Below are 20,545 nucleotides of genomic sequence, written 5' to 3' on the forward strand. Positions count from 1 at the left end.
AATGACATTTCTCTAAGACACAGCATCTCAGCATCCCACTTCCTTTATCAAATCTTCCCCAACACCCCCAAACCTCAATGGCTACTCTCTTTTCTAACACTTATGTCTAATTCATCTGGCCCACATCCTCTTTTTTTTTTTTTTTAAAGTAGACTCCACACCCAGCATGGAACCCCATGTGGGGCTTGAACTCACAAGCCCTAAGATCCAGACGTGAGCTGAAATTAAGAGTCAGACGCTTAACAGACAGAGCCACCCAGGTGCCCAAAGCCTACACATCCTCTTAAGGAGATACAACACTTAATATGTGCCAGGCTTTATGTACGTTAATTCAGTTAATCCTCCAACACTTCTATGAGGTAGACTCTATTAGTGTCACCTTTTTCAGCATGACAAAACCCAGGACAGAGAGGTAATAACTTGTGCAAGATCAAGCAGCTAGACTGTAAGCAGCGGAGCTAGGACAGGAGCTGGAAATGACATGCAGGTGCGTTGACTCTGGAGTCTGAACTCTTAACCATCATACTTCCTCTATATTTCCCATCCCTGTGCCCTTCATCTGAGTTTACTACAACACTTATTTGTGGGGGATGATGTTTCCCTGCTAGGAAGCTATGCCTTCAAGATAGCAGCTGATGTCAAAGAGCCCACAAGATAACCTCTGAGTTCTGAATTTGTGTAACCAGCATGTGCTTATAGTCCCTCAAAATAACCTTCTCTTTCATGCCTGTTGGGAATAATCAGATTCAACGCATAGCTCCTTATTCAATTTCTAAAAGTTCCAATTAAAAGGAAAAAAAATCCTTAGCAGTCAATTGCATATTATGGTATTCCAAAAATGTTTTAATTACCTAAGTCTGCCTAGCCATAACTTACTTAATGCTTTTACTCTTAAACTAAATATGGAATGCAGTCCTGGGGGAAAAAATGAGAGATTGATTGCAAACCATTTTAATATCCTCATGAATCTTTTTATGGAAATAAAAACAGCTTCAGTGACGCTCTGAGACCTTGTTTACAAGTAGTAGGACTCTAGGGATGGAAGGCCCAGATTCAAGCATCCTTAGAAGATGGAATTTAGGAGCAAGGAGTTAAGCACAACAGAGACTTTATGTGATACTAAGTTTTGTGAAGACTCCTTAATGGTTACACCTAATTGGCCATCTAGTCTTTCTACCATTTAAGAAACTGAGCCCATAAGAAATTTAGGGACAAACTCAAGGTCACTCTGGTTGGCTTCAAGGTGCAACTAAGGATTCAAATCTCTAATTCCCAATGTGATTCTCTTATGTATTTAACCAGATGAAGTTCATTTTGACTCTCTAAAAGTCAAGGGTCATGTTAGGAATCCAATCATATTACATATTCAAAACAGAGAAAAACTAGCGACCTCTTTTTGAATGCTAAATGTGCCCACTCAAGGAAACTGAAATCAGTCATAGCCGCCAAAGGAAAGTCTTTTCTTCCATACTTTTTGATGGCAGTTCATTACATTTTACCTCCAGGCTACTTGCTTTCTTTTAGCAAGATCCATTACATTTAGTACTTTCATAATATGTTGGCAGAAAATAGGCCAAAAGTAATGCATTTAGGTATTTCTCCTAAAGGCTGAAACATGGTTTACACACATACTCATTCACTCACAAACACCTGCCTAGGAGAACGTAGTCCCAGGGGAAAGAAGCTTGAAGGTATGTATTATAACTGATCTGGAACCTGAACCTTGTGCTGGTGAAAATGAACATGACACACTGGTAACCCATAGCAACCTAATTCTTCAAAGTAGCTGTTGATGTCAGAAAACTAGGGCACCAAAGTCTAATAATTACCGCTCCAAAGACAAATGAAACCACAGCTAGCAAATGTCACCTACTGATCATGATGTCACTGCAAGTTATGCACTTACTGTGATGGCACAGAAACAAATATAACATAAGGGGATACATGGGCTTCTGTCTATATCACTTTCTATCTTCCAAACCAAGATTAACAAAAAAAGCTAACGTAGCCAAAGCAGCTTTAGTAACATGTAAAGCTTCAACTTAATAAAAGATGATTACAGTACGAGAAAACTAATCCTCACTTCTCCCACCATTTCCTCCAGAAAAAATGTTATTTTCTATAAACGAAATATAATCTTTGAAAAAAAAAATAGTTCCAAAAGGGCATTTCATTAAATTATGGGTGCTGCAAAATGGATTTCTTATTTAACCTGATGGAAGGCAAAACATTGTGTTGCATTAGAAATCTCTTAAATCCCTCTGATCTTGTAGAGCTTTTAAAGCTAGTGAGCACAAGATTTCCTCTAATTTAATATTTCTAGAAACCTTTGAATGTAATGTCTGAACAATAATGAAAAGAAACACAGAGTGTTTTTTAATAGCTTAAATGATGTTAAGAGAGGGCTCTAAACAGCAACTCCTACCATTTTCAGAATCTGGAGAGAATGCAAATAAGACACTGAAACTTAAATATAAAACACCAAGGGGGAAAAAAACCAAACAAACAAAGTTGGTTGAACCCATACCTCCCAACTCAGTTTGTTGCAAAATCCATAATGACCACACAGTTTTTATAATCTGGGAAGTGCTATTTGAGTTCTGTTCCTGATTTTGTTTTCTCTCAAAGCTTAATTTGGGCCAAAGGTTACTTTGGGGAGAAAATGGTCAAAGAGTAACTAAAACAGATATTGAGGAATTTAAGCATACTTTATCAGGTTCACATTACTTTAGTTTTTTTAAAAGAGTATTTTAAGTAAACTGATTTTGAACCACTTAATATAGACTCTCAATAAAGACAAATAATCCATAATATCACAAATCTTCCTGTTTCTTTATCCTTGTTGCTGAGAGGTAATAAAATCTTTTGTTTAATTAAGGGTTTAGTAACCTAATACGATTATAGTATCTAATCATAAAATATTAATAGTTTCTCTCCCCCAAGCCCCACTTTTTTCTGGCTCATAAATTTGGTACTAACAACAAACATGCTCTATTCTTTAATACTCATCCAGTAACTGCATCTGGTCAGTTTAAAGGGGGCAAAATTAGCATACATCCAAAGACAGTTTAGTAAATTAAATTCGAAAGTAGGTATTTGTGTTCTTTTAAGAAATATTAAACACAAGCTGATCTACAAAAGCATATAAGTTGGCTGATGTTTTCTTTAACACCTAAGAGGGAAAGCTACATCCTGTCCATGGATTTTGATCAATCACCCAGATGCCTGGTTTACATGAGGCCAAAGTTTAAAACACGGAAGAGCTTTCAAGTATGGCAAGTGCAGCTGCTTTGGTGCGGCATAAACAGACCCCGTTCAGGCACTTTGAACTTGTCGACATCCAAACACCCTGAAGACCTCACATCTCTTCCTTAGGTTTTGACCAGTGAATTAAAACCCCAATGAGCCAGGATCCAGACAACCTGAGCCTTCATGCAACGGTGTGTGAAAGAAAATGACAGATGGAGGGAGGTCAGGAAGGCCACTGAGAAAAAGGCTCTCTCTCCGCAACGGGCCTTATTTTTCCCAAGAGGGAGATCTACGGAAAGGGGTTCAGACACAAACACAGAAGGATGTAGAGTTTGGACGAAAGCCTTTCAGGTGAACTGGTATCTCCATCTCCTACTGAGAGCTTTCATGTTGGAAAAAAAAAACAAAACAACCACACACCAAAAAATATAAACGCTCTGGGCTTGAGAGTGCAAAAAGAAAAATTGCTATGTCACTTCGAATAGTTATATACGCTGGTTTCAGGTTCAATCCAGGCAAGAACAGTAAAACTCACCTGGAGAAGCACTCTGAGTTAACTTCACATTATACGTCGTTCGTCACCAACTTCTGAAGCTTTCTGCTTTCAAACTACAAAAATCTAATACAAATGCTCCAGCCTGTTTTTTCCACCCACTGTGACATCTAGAGGCAATCTGGGGTCTGTATTCTTACTTTATTATTATCACTTTTGTTACGCTAAGACTCTAAGCGCCTCAGTTGTGAACAACTTCTGTTTCTTAACTCACTAATCCACCGGCATGGTCACCTTGGAGGGGTGGGAGTCAGTTAAATCTTGGTGGTTCCTGGTTACCCTAAGGGGCTAAGGGTTACTAGTCAGCCAATGGGCATTTTGGACTCCTCAGTAGGGGAGGAGAGAGGAGAAAATAAAGGAATTTAGGGTCTGGTAAGTACATGTTTTCTGGGATGAGGCAAGTCAGCCAGAGCCTATTAATTTCCAAATCAACCACTGGGGTGTGACAGCAAACTAAGCTTATAGTCACAGCAGCAGAAGGCCCTCTAATTTACAGAAACCGTCCTCTGTGATGAGCTCCAGATCCCCTGGACAACCCGAGAAAACTCTGAGGTGGCCATGATGGTGGACAGACTCATTTAAACAAAAGCAAAAGCAATTAAGTGAACAGACTTGACTGAGAAGTTGGAATTCTCCGGCGAGTTGCCTCAGCGTTAACTCTGCGACACAGCCTATCCCCCTGAGTACACCTGACGAAAAACGACGGTAAACCATGCTTGATGACACAGGTCTGGGCCAAAGTGGGTGCCCCGTCGCACTCAAGGAAGAAACATTCCATTACAAGCAACAGTTTTAAGCAAATCTAAAAGCAGATAAGCACATCTGCTGTATGACGATGCTACTTTCTACCCATAAAATGAAACTTTTGGCCATAGCTGAAGGTGTAATTTACAGCTCTCAGAGACGTTGAACAATGGCTTATGCAAGAGTAGAAAGGGATAGTCAAAAATATTATTTCTGACTTTCTAGAGATTTTAGAAAAACTCAATAAAAGATTATTTCAGAAGCACAGGTTTCCTTGCAGGTAGGAAAGTGAACATTCCCTGAGCACAGTACCCTTTGCTTCCCCACAAAACCCAAAAAGCAAAGAGCATCTGACCATATATTTTATCATTAGTTTTCAAACACTTTATTATCTACTGGTATAAAGATCCAGGGAAACAATATTTCCTTTTCTAAGTTTTGCAGCCTAGCTAACAGCAAAGAAAAATCTAACGTGGCATTTTTATGAGGTCCTTTTCTAAGAGAGTTGAGACCATGGTAAGTGGTCCGCTTACTAGGATTAGGCATATGGTTGGAAAAGTACTCCATTCTAAAAACAGTGAATTCAACACCAACCAAAATAAATGTGCAACTCAGAGGGTATCTGGGAACCACGGCTCCGCCCAAATCTGAAGGAAGGACAAGAGCCACTGCCTGTGGTTAAGTCCCTAAGAGGGTTAAAAGCCTATTTACTATCACTTGGTTGATAAAGATGCTGCTCAGTCCCATCCAGAAAGCAACAAATAATCACCCGACTTTATACTCTCCCAGGTAAAGAGTTGTAAACAAAAAGAACTAGTAACTAATGTTTTTCTTAAAAGGAAGTTAAGTTCCAGTAAGACCTCCTACTGTGATATATCCCATATTTAAGGCAGGCCGTACGTGGGGCAGAAGGGGTGCGCGTGCGTGTGTTTGTGCGTCCCCGAGGCGGTCAGTGATCCACTAACTGAAAGCCATACTTCACAGAATTCCCATTTGGTAAAATTAAAAGCAAAACAAAACAAAAAAACCCTCTTTTTAGATCTTAGAAATAAAGCTTCCAACTAATGAACTCATGACCAAGACAGATATTATGATAGGTACGGGTGATACATATAAGGAAAGAACCTGTATATGTAGAGTTAAATGTCTGACCATTTCTGATTATCAAAAAGTTAAGTATATTTTTAAACCACACAGTGAGTATGATGGCAAGTTAAGAAAAGACTACCATATATACCATGTTCAAAAACCAATGGCTAATTTATTAAAAATGACACACACACAAATTCCAGAACCAGTATACATGTTTCACAACTACGCTTCTCTGTTTTCTTACCCTGTATGTTGTACAGTCGAACTCTATGGGTAACATGTTCCAAAAAGCAAGTCACGTCTGAGTAAAACCTTCCATGTTGCACTCTGACAAAGGGCAGTGTTGTGTAAACATAAGGCTGAGGAGGAAATGACATTTTTAAGAAAAAATTTTAGCTTTTAAATTTCCAAGAGATGTTTATTACCACTTCCAAAATGGCAAATACGTAACACCTGATATTTGCGCTTTCAAGTGAAAACCAAACCTTACAATGTATCAGAATATGCACATGCTATAAAAATGGATTATAAGGTTTTCCATTAGACAGAAAGTGCTGAAAATAGAAAATAAAAATGTTTACAATGTGACTGGCCTAGATGATCTACAAACATTCCTCCCAGCTATAAAAATTTCTAATTAAAACCTATATTGTCCATATGTTATTTATTAGAAATACCATTCATTCTACAGCAGTGACATTTTCCCAGGCAAACATTTATTATAACCATGGCCCCCTAATGTTCAGGGGTCGGGGCAGGTGGCAAGGATGACCACAGGGAGTCATCTAAGCAAAGAGAAAGCAGGATTCAGAGACACCGTTTAATCACAGTTAGGTTTACTACTCTATAAAATACACTGCCCTTTTACTAGAAAGAAAGAGCTGAATATAAAGCAAATTTACAAACTTGAAAAAACTATGGCAACCATTGGTTTAGTTTTCATCACTTCGAACCTAGTGTCAAGAAGAAACAGGAACAGAACATAACTCCTGCAACACAGAAACAAATAGAAAGCATTTATGAAGAATTATATTTTCTTTTCTTTTTTTTTTCTACAAGGAATTATATTTTCTTAAGCATTACAGGCTGGAAAGGCTCAACAATGGCATGTCGAGTAAGTAAGTAAGACGCTACTTAAGCAGCGTCAGATTTTCAGAACTGCGTAGTTTTCTTCCAAATGTACCTCTCTAGTTCTAGAAAAAATATTCCGAAATTAACATAAAGTGTTAAGAGTTTACAAAGTTCTTGGACCTAATTTTACCATATAGCTAAAAAGTAAGGGAAGAAGACGAGAGCTGGCATGGGGATTTCTGGGCTCTTGTCTGCTTCTGATGCGCCCAGCTGCCTCCCTGAGACTCTTTTATTTTCTCTCTGTAAACACATGATAATTCTCTTGGTCTTTTTATTTAATATTAGAGCTATTTAAAGGTAGAATAATTTTAAATAAATTAGTCACAACTGTCCATGAATAATATTCTGTAAGTACAGCTACTTTTCATTTTTCCTTTAGTATAAGAGCAATCCATGGGGCGCCTGGGTGGCTCAGGGGGTTAAAGCCTCTGCCTTTGGCTTGGGTTGTGATCCCAGAGTCCTGGGATCGAGCCCCTCATCAGGCTCTCTGCTCAGTGGGGAGCCTGCTTCCTCCTCTCTCTCTCTGCCTGCCTCTCTGCCTATCAAATAAACAAATAAAAAAAAATCTTAAAAAAAAAAAAAGAACAGTCAATCAAAACCAAATTCCTGGGACACCCGGGTGGCTCAGTTGGTTGAGCATCTGCCCTCCACTCAGGTCATGATCCCAGCGTTCTGGGATCAAGCCCTGCATTGGGCTCCCTGCTCTGCAGGGAATCTGCTTCTCCCTCTCCCTCTGTTGCTCCCCTCGCTTGTGCCCTCCTCTGGCTCTCTCACTCAAATAAATAAATATAAATGTTAAAAAACAAAAACACACATTAAAAAAAAAACCCAAATTCCTGTTCAAGTGAATACAGACTAATACAGCTTATACTTAGGATCCACTGCCCTTTCTAGAATGACTACTCTGAGCTGTAGTTTACCTTTAATTTCTACCTGATTTTAAAAAATCAAAAGAACAAAACACTAGATTCCTTAGGGTGGTCGATGCTATTCTTTAAAATCTATTATTTGATTTTGGTTAGCAAGCTTTTCTAAATTATAGAACAAAAGTAACTTTTGCAGGAGACAGGTCTCTAGACATCAAAATATGGAAAAAAATCAAACTTATCTTGAAGTAGAGAAAACCTATATAAGTAGAAGAGCAAAGGAGATGTTCTAAAGAAAAAAATACAGAACGGACTACCCAAAAATTTAAAAAATACCATAACAACATAAAATAATTAAATGACACACTGATGGAACATTTTGCTATATATAGGAAAAAGGATTAATTTTTACCATATATAAAGAATGCTTACAGATCCGTAAGTCGTACCAGTAGAAAAATGGTCAAAGAACTCATACAGAAAGGTCACAAAAGATATAGGAGAGAGAAATAAATGTATGCAGTTTAGCTTCCCTAATAATTGCAAACTCTTAACAGTAAAATATTTTTCACCCATTATTATAGGAAAAGCTTTTGATATGGCTGATTCTCAGTGCTTGGAGTGGGGTATTAGAGAGCTACTCTTAAAAACGCTGGTGGGAGTGAATATTTATGCAGTCACTTTAGAGGACAGAGAAATAGCATGAATCAAGTCTTAAAGGCCTCATCCACTGACACAAAATGACTCCTCTAGAAAGTTATTCTCAGGAAATAATCATCACCGCATAAAAAGGATGGTACAAAGAAAGCTTATCACAATGCTACACAGTAGTGAAATATTGGGAGAAAATCTACATATGCAATAATAGGAAATTCTTTTTTTTTTTCACATATATATACATTTGTGTGTGTGTGAGAACATTTAAGTTCTACTCCCTCTGCATATCCACTAATACAGTGTTACCAACTATAGTCACCATGTTAGACATTGGACCCTCATACCTTTAATCACAACAGTATATATTAAAATTGTGTTTTCAAAGAACATACCATCTGATTGTGAGCACTGTCACAATGAAAAAATATGTAAATGTAAGAAGACAAAACTTGAAAATGGGGAAGAAAGGGATATGCATAGTAAGACAACAAAATATATATCAAAACGTTGGCAGTGGTTTGCACGGCCTTTGGAATAGCTAGTAAATTTTATTGTTTTCTTCAGTCTTCTGCATTTTCAAAAATGTACCAAAATTTGCATATATTACACCCTTACGGTCAAAGTGAGGGAGAAACTTTTTTGTTTTTTAAGTGTTGAAAGTTAAGTAGAAAAAATGGCCCACTGGGCAATTTACTTTTCCCCTCTGGCTAGATAATTTGTCTCTGTCTATATGCCATGCCACATATATATAGAACACCACGACAGCACCTGAACTCCATCAAATCTGGCTTCTTTCCATGGAGATCCATTGTTCATTGTATCATCTTATTGAATTCCAACCCTGAAAAACTATTTTTTTTACCTAACACTTAAGACTACCAATTGCCAAGTGCCGATAAGGAAATATAATAGTGGAACCAACTCATCTATACCTAACAGATGACCAAATAATGAGATGAAGTTATTTTTTCCTTCATTACTCTTTCAATAAATCCTTAATCACAGCTCAGCTCATCGGCACTTACCTTGGCTTCCCCGTCAGGTAAGAAGAGGTAGGCACCACTTTTGTCCTTTTTACTGGTAGTTCCATACCATGAAAATTGCATTTTTACCTCATGACGTTTACCATCTTCTTTATTTATCATTTCCTAAGGATAAAAACGATGTTTAAAGCAACTCACTTTTAAGATTTTAATGATGTCGCACCTGGTTCTATGTTTATGTTGATTAAAAAAAAAAACAAAAACCTGAAGACAGACTGAAAACAGCTAACATTCAGCTTCTAATGTTCATGATTCTTGGATAAACACCCAAAACTAATACTTAAAAGTATACTTTTATATCTTAGAATTTAAAACATTCACAATAGAAATAAAAAGTCAGAACACATTTCATCAAGGAAGAGAGACACACAAATGAAGACCAGTGCTTCTCAAACTTTCTGTACTGAAGAAGCACGTTCTGTTTTTTTTTTAATTTCCAGTATGCACAGACCAATATTTTTGTGAAGTACAATAACAGTGAATTACTAGGACAATTAAATTTAAAGTGATACACCAAACATATACTCAAATTTTTTACTATTAGATTCAGCAGGCATACATTTACTGTGTCGTGGTGCTTTCAGAGTTTCCACAAACATTGTTCTCAACCATCACAGCTTCTATACTTATCTTGTGGACCAGTAACAGTTCATGGAGCAGCACCACATAGACCACACTTGTTAGGAGCCAGTGGTCACAGTGGACCCCAAAAATCAGATACATATAGCTCACCCATTCTTTCTCCCATTGTATTTGCATCAACTTTCCCCTCTTTGCATACATAATCTGCACACATTATAATAAAAGTGATAAGCCTTTCATGACTTTGAAAACTATTCAGAACATACCTCCATGAGCCCAGACTGACCAAACCGAAGTTTAACAAAGGAGTTCTCTAGCGTTATATCTTCGTCAGTACTTTTTACATTCTTCATGTTGAAAATTCCTTTATCTTTGACGTTACCATTATGCAGGACATACTCAGCTAAATGTGGGTCTGAACTTGCTGATTCCGAAATTGTATACACTTTCAGTCCGAGTGGTGGTATCTGCACTAGGAAAGAGATCTTTAAAAGACAGATGAGAGAGTTTTTTAAAGAGAAATATAATCTCCTCAGAGAAAAGCATTTATACATCTAGTAAAAACAAAAAACAAACAAAAAACCACCGTTATTTTAAAAAGAGTACTCTACTATAAAGATGTTTAAAGAATTTATGGGTAGACTATCCAACATTTCCATTTATCCAGGGAATCTAATGCCTGGGTCCAGCAGACAAGGCACAAAGCACAGAGGATGCACCCACGGTTGTGCGTGACCTCTACCTTCTAGGAGCTCCTCCTCCCTTTTCTAGACAGGCGGTCTCCTCCAACATCTGACCCAAACTTCTATTACTCTTTTCCTTTCTAACTAGAGCACTGTGAATTTATGAAAGCAGCCAGAAATGGCTTTTTTTTTTCTTTTATCTTTTTTATTAACATATAATGTATTATTAGCCCAGGGGTACAGGTCTGTGAATCTCCAGGTTTACACACTTCACAGCATTCACCATAGCACATACCCTTCCCAATGTCCATAACCCCACCACCCCAGAAATGGCTTTTAGCAAGCAAAGTAATTCTCATTTAGAGTTCCTAGCTTATGGCTCTGCCTTCAGAAGTACAGTTTAACTTGCACTCGAGACTCCAAAAATTCAACTTTTCTAGTGACACAGGGGTCTAGTTTAATATTACTTTAAGAAAATCATCTATTACTTCAGGCCTGGTTTTCCACAGTTGTATCTCAGGAAAAAAGCACCTTCCTATACGTTAGGAAGTCTTTCCTTTATGGTATGTCACATCACCTTTGCAGTGAAAAGCTGAAAATAACTGAAATTACTTAGAAAAGGTGTTTTTCGTCCCAAATTCAATGTGCATAATTTTTATGAAATTGAGTTAAAAAATTCAAAATATCAGAAGTAACGATGACTTTATTACTTCAGGAAAAAGTTCTAATACTTACAAAGATATAGAATATACATGCTAATAACATACTACTACTAATATACGATACACCTACTAACAATGATATTAGTATTCTGGGAAACACAGGATCTCTTTTCCTTTAGTGTCATATAGCTGGTCAGTTAAATCCTCTGGTATCCACAACTTGAACCACTTCACATATGCCAATCTGAAAGCTCAAGGGGGGCATGGCTACATATATAAACTACATACTGGCTATGCTTTTTAAATGATGCCTCTTTAAGTTCTAGGGCAAAAACCTACCTCATAGGCTGTCTGTGAAATAGTACTTGCTGTATTCCAAACTGCACTCATCTGAATTTCCACAGGCTTTCCGGAAGCAGAAGACACTTGTGCTGTGGGGGAACTCACATACACGGAGACCACTGAGATTCGGTCTTGTTCTGAAGGATTACAGACCACAAGATACCTGCAAAAACAGCTGCTTCACTATTCAGGTCTTAAAAAAAAATATTTCTACTTCTTTTACACTATGTGTAAGGACTCAGCTCATAGACAGTCATAGAGTCAACACATGAAGAGAACTTATAAGGAACATTCTGGTAAAATTTTTGGAGAACGTACAATTTCATCACAAATAACACACAGTACAAAGGGTAATGAAATAATGATTCACTTTCTAAGAATAAAATGTTATACATACAAAAAAGAGACATTAATAGAACTATAATAAAGTTATTTCTGTGGCACAGAAAATGACCTATATGACACATGGTTTTATTAGCCTTTCTAAAACAATCAGCTTGGTACAACTAATTTCTTGGTCTCTGCCTAAACTCGCTAAGTAAGAAAACACATGCATTGCCTACTTGTACTTCAGCCACAATTAATTTCAATTAAAATCCTGACATTCATTTCAGACCACTAAAAGACAACAAAAATGTATGGCTATCCACACGGAGTCACACATATATATATTTTATATATATGGGGTCCTTATTCCCCAAGAGAGTTGGTTCTGGAAAAAAGATCATTTGAAGTAACTTCACTTAAAAAGGGGGTTAAAATTTTATAACAAACAATAGTAAAAAATATTTGATTGGGCCTAGCTAAAAAAAGGACAACACAAACCATCAGAGTAAGTTTAGACAATATTTAAAACCACAGGCAATTCTCAGAATGAACAAAAAATGAATGAACTGGAGTTTCTGGCAGACTTTCTCCAACAATATTTTATATTAGCACATTGTGACATTCTTCACACATTTAATTTTTATAGAATGGTTTTAAACATAACTACATTTGTAAAAAATATTCAAGGACTTCATCATTTTTCCTGAAGTCCTCTCTTATTTTGATAGTCAAAGAATTCTTAGTTGGAGATCCTCTCGGTCTCAAGGCTTTGCCTGTGAGCAGAAATGTTCTAGACCCTCATATCGCAGACTTCATGAAATACACAGTCTTTGAAAGATTTATGATTTTACTTTATGATCAATTTGAATCATATTACCTTCAAATAAATCAAGAGGTATTTATTTCAAAGAGGAAGTTTGAATACTATAATTCACTGATTCATTACTGAATATTTTCTTGATTGAAATATTTTGGTTTCCTATACAATTTTGTAACTGCAGGAACACAGAACTGAATAGTCAGATAGCAACTCCATCTCCCCTGACCCACAGTGGCTACGTCAGAGATGGCAGACACAAGCTAGCGCTGCGTACTTAGTGCATTAGAAAGCTTAGTCGTGCTCTTTTATTTTATGTATGTTCTGTGTATTTCAATTGCATTGCAAATTGAGTAAGAAATAAAATTGATACCTGCCGTGGTCAAAACTAAAGTGAAGGACAACAGGAAAACATAAAAGAAAAGAAAGAGGACGTAGCACAAAATATATAAAATGTCTGACTTATCAGTGGTTTATCAGGAGAAGCTCTTATGATAGAAATATTATTCTGACATATCAAAAGCAACACCACAGCAATAAAAATATCCCTAACTCCTAATGGCTTCTAGTATGCATCAGGATCACACCACCTAACTTACATCACTTCTGTTCACCAAGATTCCAGAGGTGTACGAGAGAAGAGTGGCTAAAGCCATGTAGTCAAAAACATATTTACAAAGGACACAGAAGCCTTGATGTACTAGGCAAAACCCTATTTTATCCACAGAAGCAATTCAAAAGGATAGTGAGGGCAATGCTTAACAGACTTACCTGAAGGGTCTGCCAACCTACTGGCACCCTCCCACTGCCCTCTATCAGAGCTGACGTTTCACCTGACTTGTCCTATCACAAACCCACCTGGAGAATCTCAACTGCCAGGATTCATTGTTACCAGCAAGACAATACTATGTTCCTAATGTGCACTGGGGAAGAAAAACAGTTGAGGATCACCTATCCTCAGCACCAAAGATGTTCAAGCCAGCATCCCTGAAATGAGTGATTTACTGCTGAACCTCATGTTCCCAGAGGCTTAGAGGTATTATGTGAAGAACTCTAAGACATGGTTGGAAGCCTCGGGCCAGCATCATAATTCTGCAGAAACCCTAAGGCACACCTAGGGACTGAGCCTAGAATTCCCACCGGCAGGTTGGTTGGATTCTCCACTACACCTGGCTTGTTGTAAGGCTCTGATAATGAAATGTAACATGTTCCCAATCAATCAATTAGGTAATAAGCATTCAGAACACTGATTCTGTCCCATGGCCCATAGGGGGAAAAAGATTCACACTTAAAGCAAATAATAATTTTAACCATACATTTGGTTTTGTACAATATTAAGTCACTTTTAAAAATAAGCTATGAACTAGTTTCTGTTTTGTTTCATTTTAGTAGCTAATTAGTATGTGACCATAATGATGTTTCTACTGTACTGAATGATTATGTAATTATCATGCCAGGAATCTATTCAAAAACTAAATGTGTAGAGTATATAATGAGTATAATGCTGCACTAAGAAAATCATTTTTTTTAACATAATTAGAGATTCACACCATGTTCTTCAAATGCACCACAGCATAAATTCACCTGACATACACACAACTCTTATCCACACACATTATAAGTAGAGTACAGAGAAAGTATAATCACATATGAAATAGTTTCCTTTGGAAATAAATACACAATCAAAAATTAACTAAATGTTCAGTTTTATTATCATGTTTGGTAGTCAAACAATTGTTATTCTGCCAACATCCTTAAATAGGAGTCCATTTAAACCCATCTGCTGTGAATGAAATCAATGGGTTTCAATATCCTAAATATCAAACCCAGTTATTAGAAATTAATAATATCTGGTTCACACTAAAGAAGAAGAGAGCAATAGTTATAACCTAAAAATGGGGGTAGTTGATTTCTATTTCATCTTGTAAGTAACTATGCAGGAAGCTCTGGACTTTGCCCCCTTGATTTTTCCCACATTCACATTAGCTTCCTCTGGGTCATCTACCACCAGGTCACATCCAGACTCCTCGTTCTCATCAGGACAGTAGGCCCCCTTAACTTGGGGCTTATAGCAATGATCTCAATTCTCTGTGTACAAGGAAGAACCCTCACCTCACAAAGGCAAAGCATTCATATGCGACCTTCTGCCCATCAAATTAGATGACAGACTATGATCTACTTTGAGAGAAAAATGAAAGGACTTCTACATATTCATGTCAAATTGGTAATCATTTTATGGAAGAACTAGAATTCCATTGTAAATGTGGTTCTGTCCTTGAAGACTCTATTGAGGACGAGTATATTTAGAATTCCTTCACCCCTTTTGTAGAAATGATTCATGTCATGTTAAAAAAGACAACTGTGGCACTCTGTCTTTAAGGCAAATCTAATCGGGGCTGACTATGAATGGGAGTCTATGAGCAAGTGGGCTTCCTTCTAGGACTGAATGAAGGGCAGACCAGGAGTATGCCTCGTGGTCAGAGTGACCTTGGAGTTACCACTTAGCATGCTTCCTGTCTGTGCAGCCCAGCCCTCGGGCCTGTAGAGGCAACTTATAATGCACGGCCTTTCATCTTTCCCACTGGACAGGTAGGAAACTGAGGTTAGGTATGCAGGCAAGACTCCCAGCAAAAAGTGGCACAACAAGGCTCTGAACCTGACTTTACTCCCTTAGCCATCTTCTTAACCATTTTACTCACAGGTCAAGCTTATAAGCACCTTTTTGACAACTGGGGTTTCCTGTGGAGATTTCCTTAGTTCCAAATTCACATGTGAAGAATTTTCTCTCCTCACTGATGCCGAAGATCCCCATGGAGCCTCTTTCTTTGGGAAGTTCAGGATGCACAGAACGCGATTTGCATTTCAATATATTATATTTGTAAAAGAAAATTTATAAACTGGAACGGTGGAGCAAAAAATCTTGCAATATACACTAAGGAGCTCTTCTTATGACCTCACGATATGAGGTAAGCAAAGCAACATTCAAGGAAAACATTTAAAAAGCATTACATATATTTATGACTGTGCAAGGGAGATAAAAATGAGAAGTATCAGCAAATCTCCTTTAAGTGCAGTTTAATATCAAGTAAGCAAACACTACGGTTATATGAAAAATCATTGTAACTTCATGTGTCTAGTATAGTACCTGACACAGAATAACATTCAATAAATAGTTGATAAATGAGTAATGCAGAAAAATCCCATTAAGAGAATGTTTCATTTATAAATAACGCCTACTAGTATGGGGCTTTATAATTTTAGCAGATCATTTTCATTTCAGTTATTTTACTTCCACAAAAAAAATGCTTTTAAGGTCAACAAGCTATACAATTAAGCCCTTTTCAAAGACAGGAGAAATAACAGATCCAAGATCACAGATAAAGTTAAGAATAAAGCAGACTAGATCTCAGTGTGTCTGATTCTTAATCAGTGACAGCATCATAAAAAATTCATTTCAAATAAGAATGTATTCATCTCCCCTAAGTAGTCTCATTAGTGGAGCATAATCTGCAAGAAAAGTAGCAAACTTAAAGAATTTTCTGAATGTGGAAATATATAGATTTATATGTTTATAAAAATATCAGTTTCTAGACTTGAAGTCTTTCTGATATAGTCCACCTAGTTTTCTCAGTTTAACACACAGTGCTTACCGTGTTCGTCATTAGGGAGAAAAGAATCAAGATACTAAAAACAGAAAGCCATGGCAGGTCTCAAAAATCACAGAGTTCTGTGATTGCTGGGTTCTGGAATCAAACACCTTCAAGCTGAAAACCCCACCATGGGCCTCAGAATTTAAGAGGCTTTCAGCAAGGTATTTCATTTCTCTAAGCCTTAATATCCTCATCTATAAAATCAGGAGACAAGACTCTTATTGGGGTTAAATGATAAAATGCTTGGAAAATCACATAGCTCAGACCTGACACAAAGTAGAATCTCAATAGCAATTAAATCTCTCCTTTTCCTTACAAAATCCTCCTGGCGTCCTGACCAGGAACTCTGGTACATGAATCACACTGGGCAGTGGAGTGAATGTTTTAATTAACGCAGGTCACTGAACTACCTTAAATGCTTTTCTGTGTAAGGTATATAAAAATCTAAATGAGAGAAATTAACCAAACTATGTATGTGATAACAAAGATTCCTTGAAACAAGAGTTAGGGTAACATGGAAGGGGGGAGATCAATGCACAGGTGCATACAATACACACATGTACAAAGTAAAAGAAAAAAAAGGACAGAGAGAAGGATACCTCCTGGTATGTGTAGTTATAAACTTATGAATGTGATTACATAGTTTCTGTCGTGGAAGTACCTACAATCTAGGAGGAGAGAGAGAGGGAAACTGTTAAGTTCAATATAATAGGGTAGGTAGCAAGACAAAGGTGCACACAGCATCCTGACACACACAAAAAGGTGGCAGGATGATTAAGAATCAGGACAGTATTCAAATAGGAAATTAATTTTATACAAAATGATTGTGTATATGGAAGATGATAATATTTTATTGGGAGACATAAAAATGAATAAATGAAGAGACATACTTTCCTAGGAGAGAAAAAAAAAAGACTGCCAAAAAACCCCAACTATCTCCAAATTAATTCATGAATCTTATGCAATGCTAATCAAAATCACACTGAAATCCTTTTGCTGGGAGAAAGAGCAAAACAATCCTATCGCTATAATAATAGATAGGCAAGGCAAATGGTTAAACAGACACTTTAAGACAATATGCCAACACTGAGTCTAGAATAAAAAATGTAGAAGCATAAAAAATGATATAAGATTAGTAGAAAAAATAAATATATCCTCTGTGGCACAAAGGGTCTCCCTAACCGGAACATTAAAAAAATAGCAAAGTGAAAGCTTAGCAGAATTGATAACAAAAGCTCACGCATTTTCTATCTTAAAAGTAAGGTTCAAGAATAAAAAATAAAAATAAAATAAAAATAAAAAAAGAAAAAAAAAAGAAAAGAAAATTTGGGAAATTTGTAAAGTGCTCTTACAAATCAATAGAAACATAAACACCCAAGTAGACAAAGTGAACGTTTTTCAGCTATCAAACTGAAGTTGAAAAAGAAACGCTGCTCCAGCTTCTAGGAGACACAGATCTCAGAGAGATGGAGATGCTGACAGACAGGAGCTCTCACCTCTACTCGCCAACTAGAAACCCAGATAGACGCAGCCATCATCTGAAGGCAACAGAGAAAACTGCTGAGGGGTGTAAAGAACTTCAGAGAACGGGACGCCTGGGGGGCTCAGTCGGCTAAGTGGCTGCCTTCGGCTCAGGTCATGATCCCAGCATCCTGGGATCGAGTCCCACATTGGGCTCCTTGCTCCACAGGGAGCCTGCTTCTCCCTCTGCCTCTGCCTGCTGAGTGAGCTTTCTTCTCACTTTTTTTACCCTGGGGCAGCCCAATTCTCAGAACAAGAACAGCCGAGTTCCATGCAAAGCCCAGAGGAGGGTCTTATGGGAGCAAAAGGCTGAAAAGCATTTGGTGAGGACCCAGGAAACTTCAAGCACACATGTAGCTTTCTCATCAGTACACATGTCAAACACTAGGCTGCTGCACAGAAAGGGAAGTTTAAACCCTAAACAGAAAGCTGATGAAAAGTAGACCAGAGACATCTCATGACATTTTATTTTATTTAAAGATTGGTTTATTTGTTTTAGAGAGACAGACAGCCAGAGTGGCGGGGGCGGGAAGTGGCAGAAGGAGAGGGAGAGAGAATTTCAAGCAGACACCCCTCTGAGAGCAAAGGTCAACATGGGGCTCCATCCCTGAGAGCATAACCTGAGCCAAAACCAAGAGCCAGACACTCAACCCACTGAGCCACACAGGTGCCCCCTCATGACATTTCAGAACCTACCAGGGAGTAGGGCCCACAGAATATGCAAGACTATTAGCTGAAAACTTGGGAGAGCTAGATGAACAAGACACGAATTAGCCTCAGTTAAGCAAAGTGCTAGATTAGAGGAAGACTGCTTTCCAGAAGAAGATATTTTCTGGAGACTACATGAATCTCATACACAACATCTACAACGTAATACAAAATTTTGAGACATCCCAAAAGACAGAGCCACATGATGAAACACCAAGGAGAAAAATACGTTAAGAATTAGAACTCCACATGATCCAGATACTAGAGTTTAACTGGTAAGACTTTAAAATAATGATTCATATTTCTAAGGAAAGAAGAAAATATGAATAAAGTAGGTGAAAGGGTGAACAATTTTACCACAGAAACGCAATACATTAAAATTAAACAGAATGAATTCTCAGAGAAATAGTTGAAATAAAGAATTCTGCAGATATATTCAACAACAGAGTACAATGAGCAGAAGAGAAGTTAAACAATTAACAGGGTACTGCCTCTATAGATTCTGGTATTAACAGTGAATATTCTGCAACTACTCTTTAATACTTCCGGATGTAAAACCCTATTCCATAAAAAGTACGTATTTTTAAGTAACCGGAAAAATATGACAACAATGAAAATAGGCAACTTTTTAAAAGTGGGGCAGGGGAGGGATAGCCAGGTAAAGCAGAGTAGGGAAATACGGTCTACGTAGTGTGACTGTGAGAATAAAAGCACAGATACAAGAAAAAGGGTGTTATTTTCAGGACATACAAACCAGCCAATACCACTAAAATCTACACAGTAAAGTGAATCTCTAAAATGCCAATATACGAGCTAGAAAGGGAGTTAAATCTCAAGGCACAGTGAGGAATGGGTGTCTTTAAACCATTACAAGGAAAATAGACCCTATTATCTAAGTTATACGGAGTGATTAGAAAGTTTAACATGGTCATATTCAGTTTCAACAGATGTTTCTAGTTGCTAGGTAGAGGAAGAATTTAAGGAGTTAGGATTAAAAGCAGAAGACCAAGCAAATAGCTAGTTATAATAGCCCAGGCAGGAAAGGTGAAGACCTACGTTACAGGAGGGTAGAAACACAAAAAGGGAAGATATCTAAGGCAGGATATCTTATCAGTAGGATTTTTTGGATTCCTTGGAAAAGGGTGAGTAAAACCAGAGAAAAATAAATCTTTCGCAACTCCTGGTTTCCAGTTAGAGGGGGACAGACATGGTAGTAGTGCCATTAACCAGGATCAAACACCTAAGGATGGGTAGTGGGAGGAAGTTTCAAGATGGTGATAAATTCAGGTTTAGACTTCTTGAATTTGAGGTGCTTGAGGAACATCTACACAGCTTTATCTTGATGCTTCTTAGTTATTCTAAACTCAGAATCTACTTATCCACTGGATACAAAAATTAGGTTTCCAGGTATGGTAGACAGAAAAATTTACCACAATCCCCCCCACCCCCACCCCACCACAAGATGTCCACATCCTAATCCCCAGAACCTATAAGTAACTTATATGGCAAAAGACTTTGCAAATATGATTAAATTAAAGATCTTGGGATGGTGAGATTTCCTGGATTGTCCAGCAGAGCCCAATATAATCACAGGAGTCTTTATAAAAGAGATATAGGGAGGTCCAACTGACAAGAAGGCCATGTGACAACAGAACCACGAGGTTGGAATATACAGTGAAGAGACCACGGGCCAAGGAATGCAGGTGGCCTCTAGAAAATGAAGAAGGCAAAGAAACAGACTCTCCCTTCAGAGCCTCCAGAAGGAACCAGCCCTGCCAACACCTGGTTAGGCCTGTGAAACTGACTTCAGACTCCTGATCTTCAACAATAAATGCGTGCTTTTTTTAAGAGACTCAGTTTGTGGTAATTTGTTAAACCAGCAAGAGGAAACTAACACATCAGGTTATACTATTCCTCT

General features: G+C 37.6%; 1 protein-coding gene across 1 annotated transcript in view; it reads right to left on the reverse strand.

Annotated features, from left to right (window-relative positions):
- Positions 1 to 20,545, reverse strand: part of MAN2A1 (mannosidase alpha class 2A member 1) — a 167,646-nt gene that overhangs the window by 37,017 nt on the left and 110,084 nt on the right. Inside the window, exons 13-16 of the mRNA XM_080804167.1 lie at positions 11,602 to 11,767; positions 10,184 to 10,402; positions 9,318 to 9,440; positions 5,883 to 5,997 (exon numbers count right to left, since the gene is read on the reverse strand). Of these exons, the coding sequence (XP_080660293.1) occupies positions 5,883 to 5,997; positions 9,318 to 9,440; positions 10,184 to 10,402; positions 11,602 to 11,767 (623 nt within the window). The remainder of the gene's footprint in view (positions 1 to 5,882; positions 5,998 to 9,317; positions 9,441 to 10,183; positions 10,403 to 11,601; positions 11,768 to 20,545) is intronic.

The sequence above is a fragment of the Martes martes genome, assembly GCF_963455335.1.
Source record: "Martes martes genome assembly, chromosome: 5".
NCBI classification, from domain to species: domain Eukaryota; kingdom Metazoa; phylum Chordata; class Mammalia; order Carnivora; family Mustelidae; genus Martes; species Martes martes.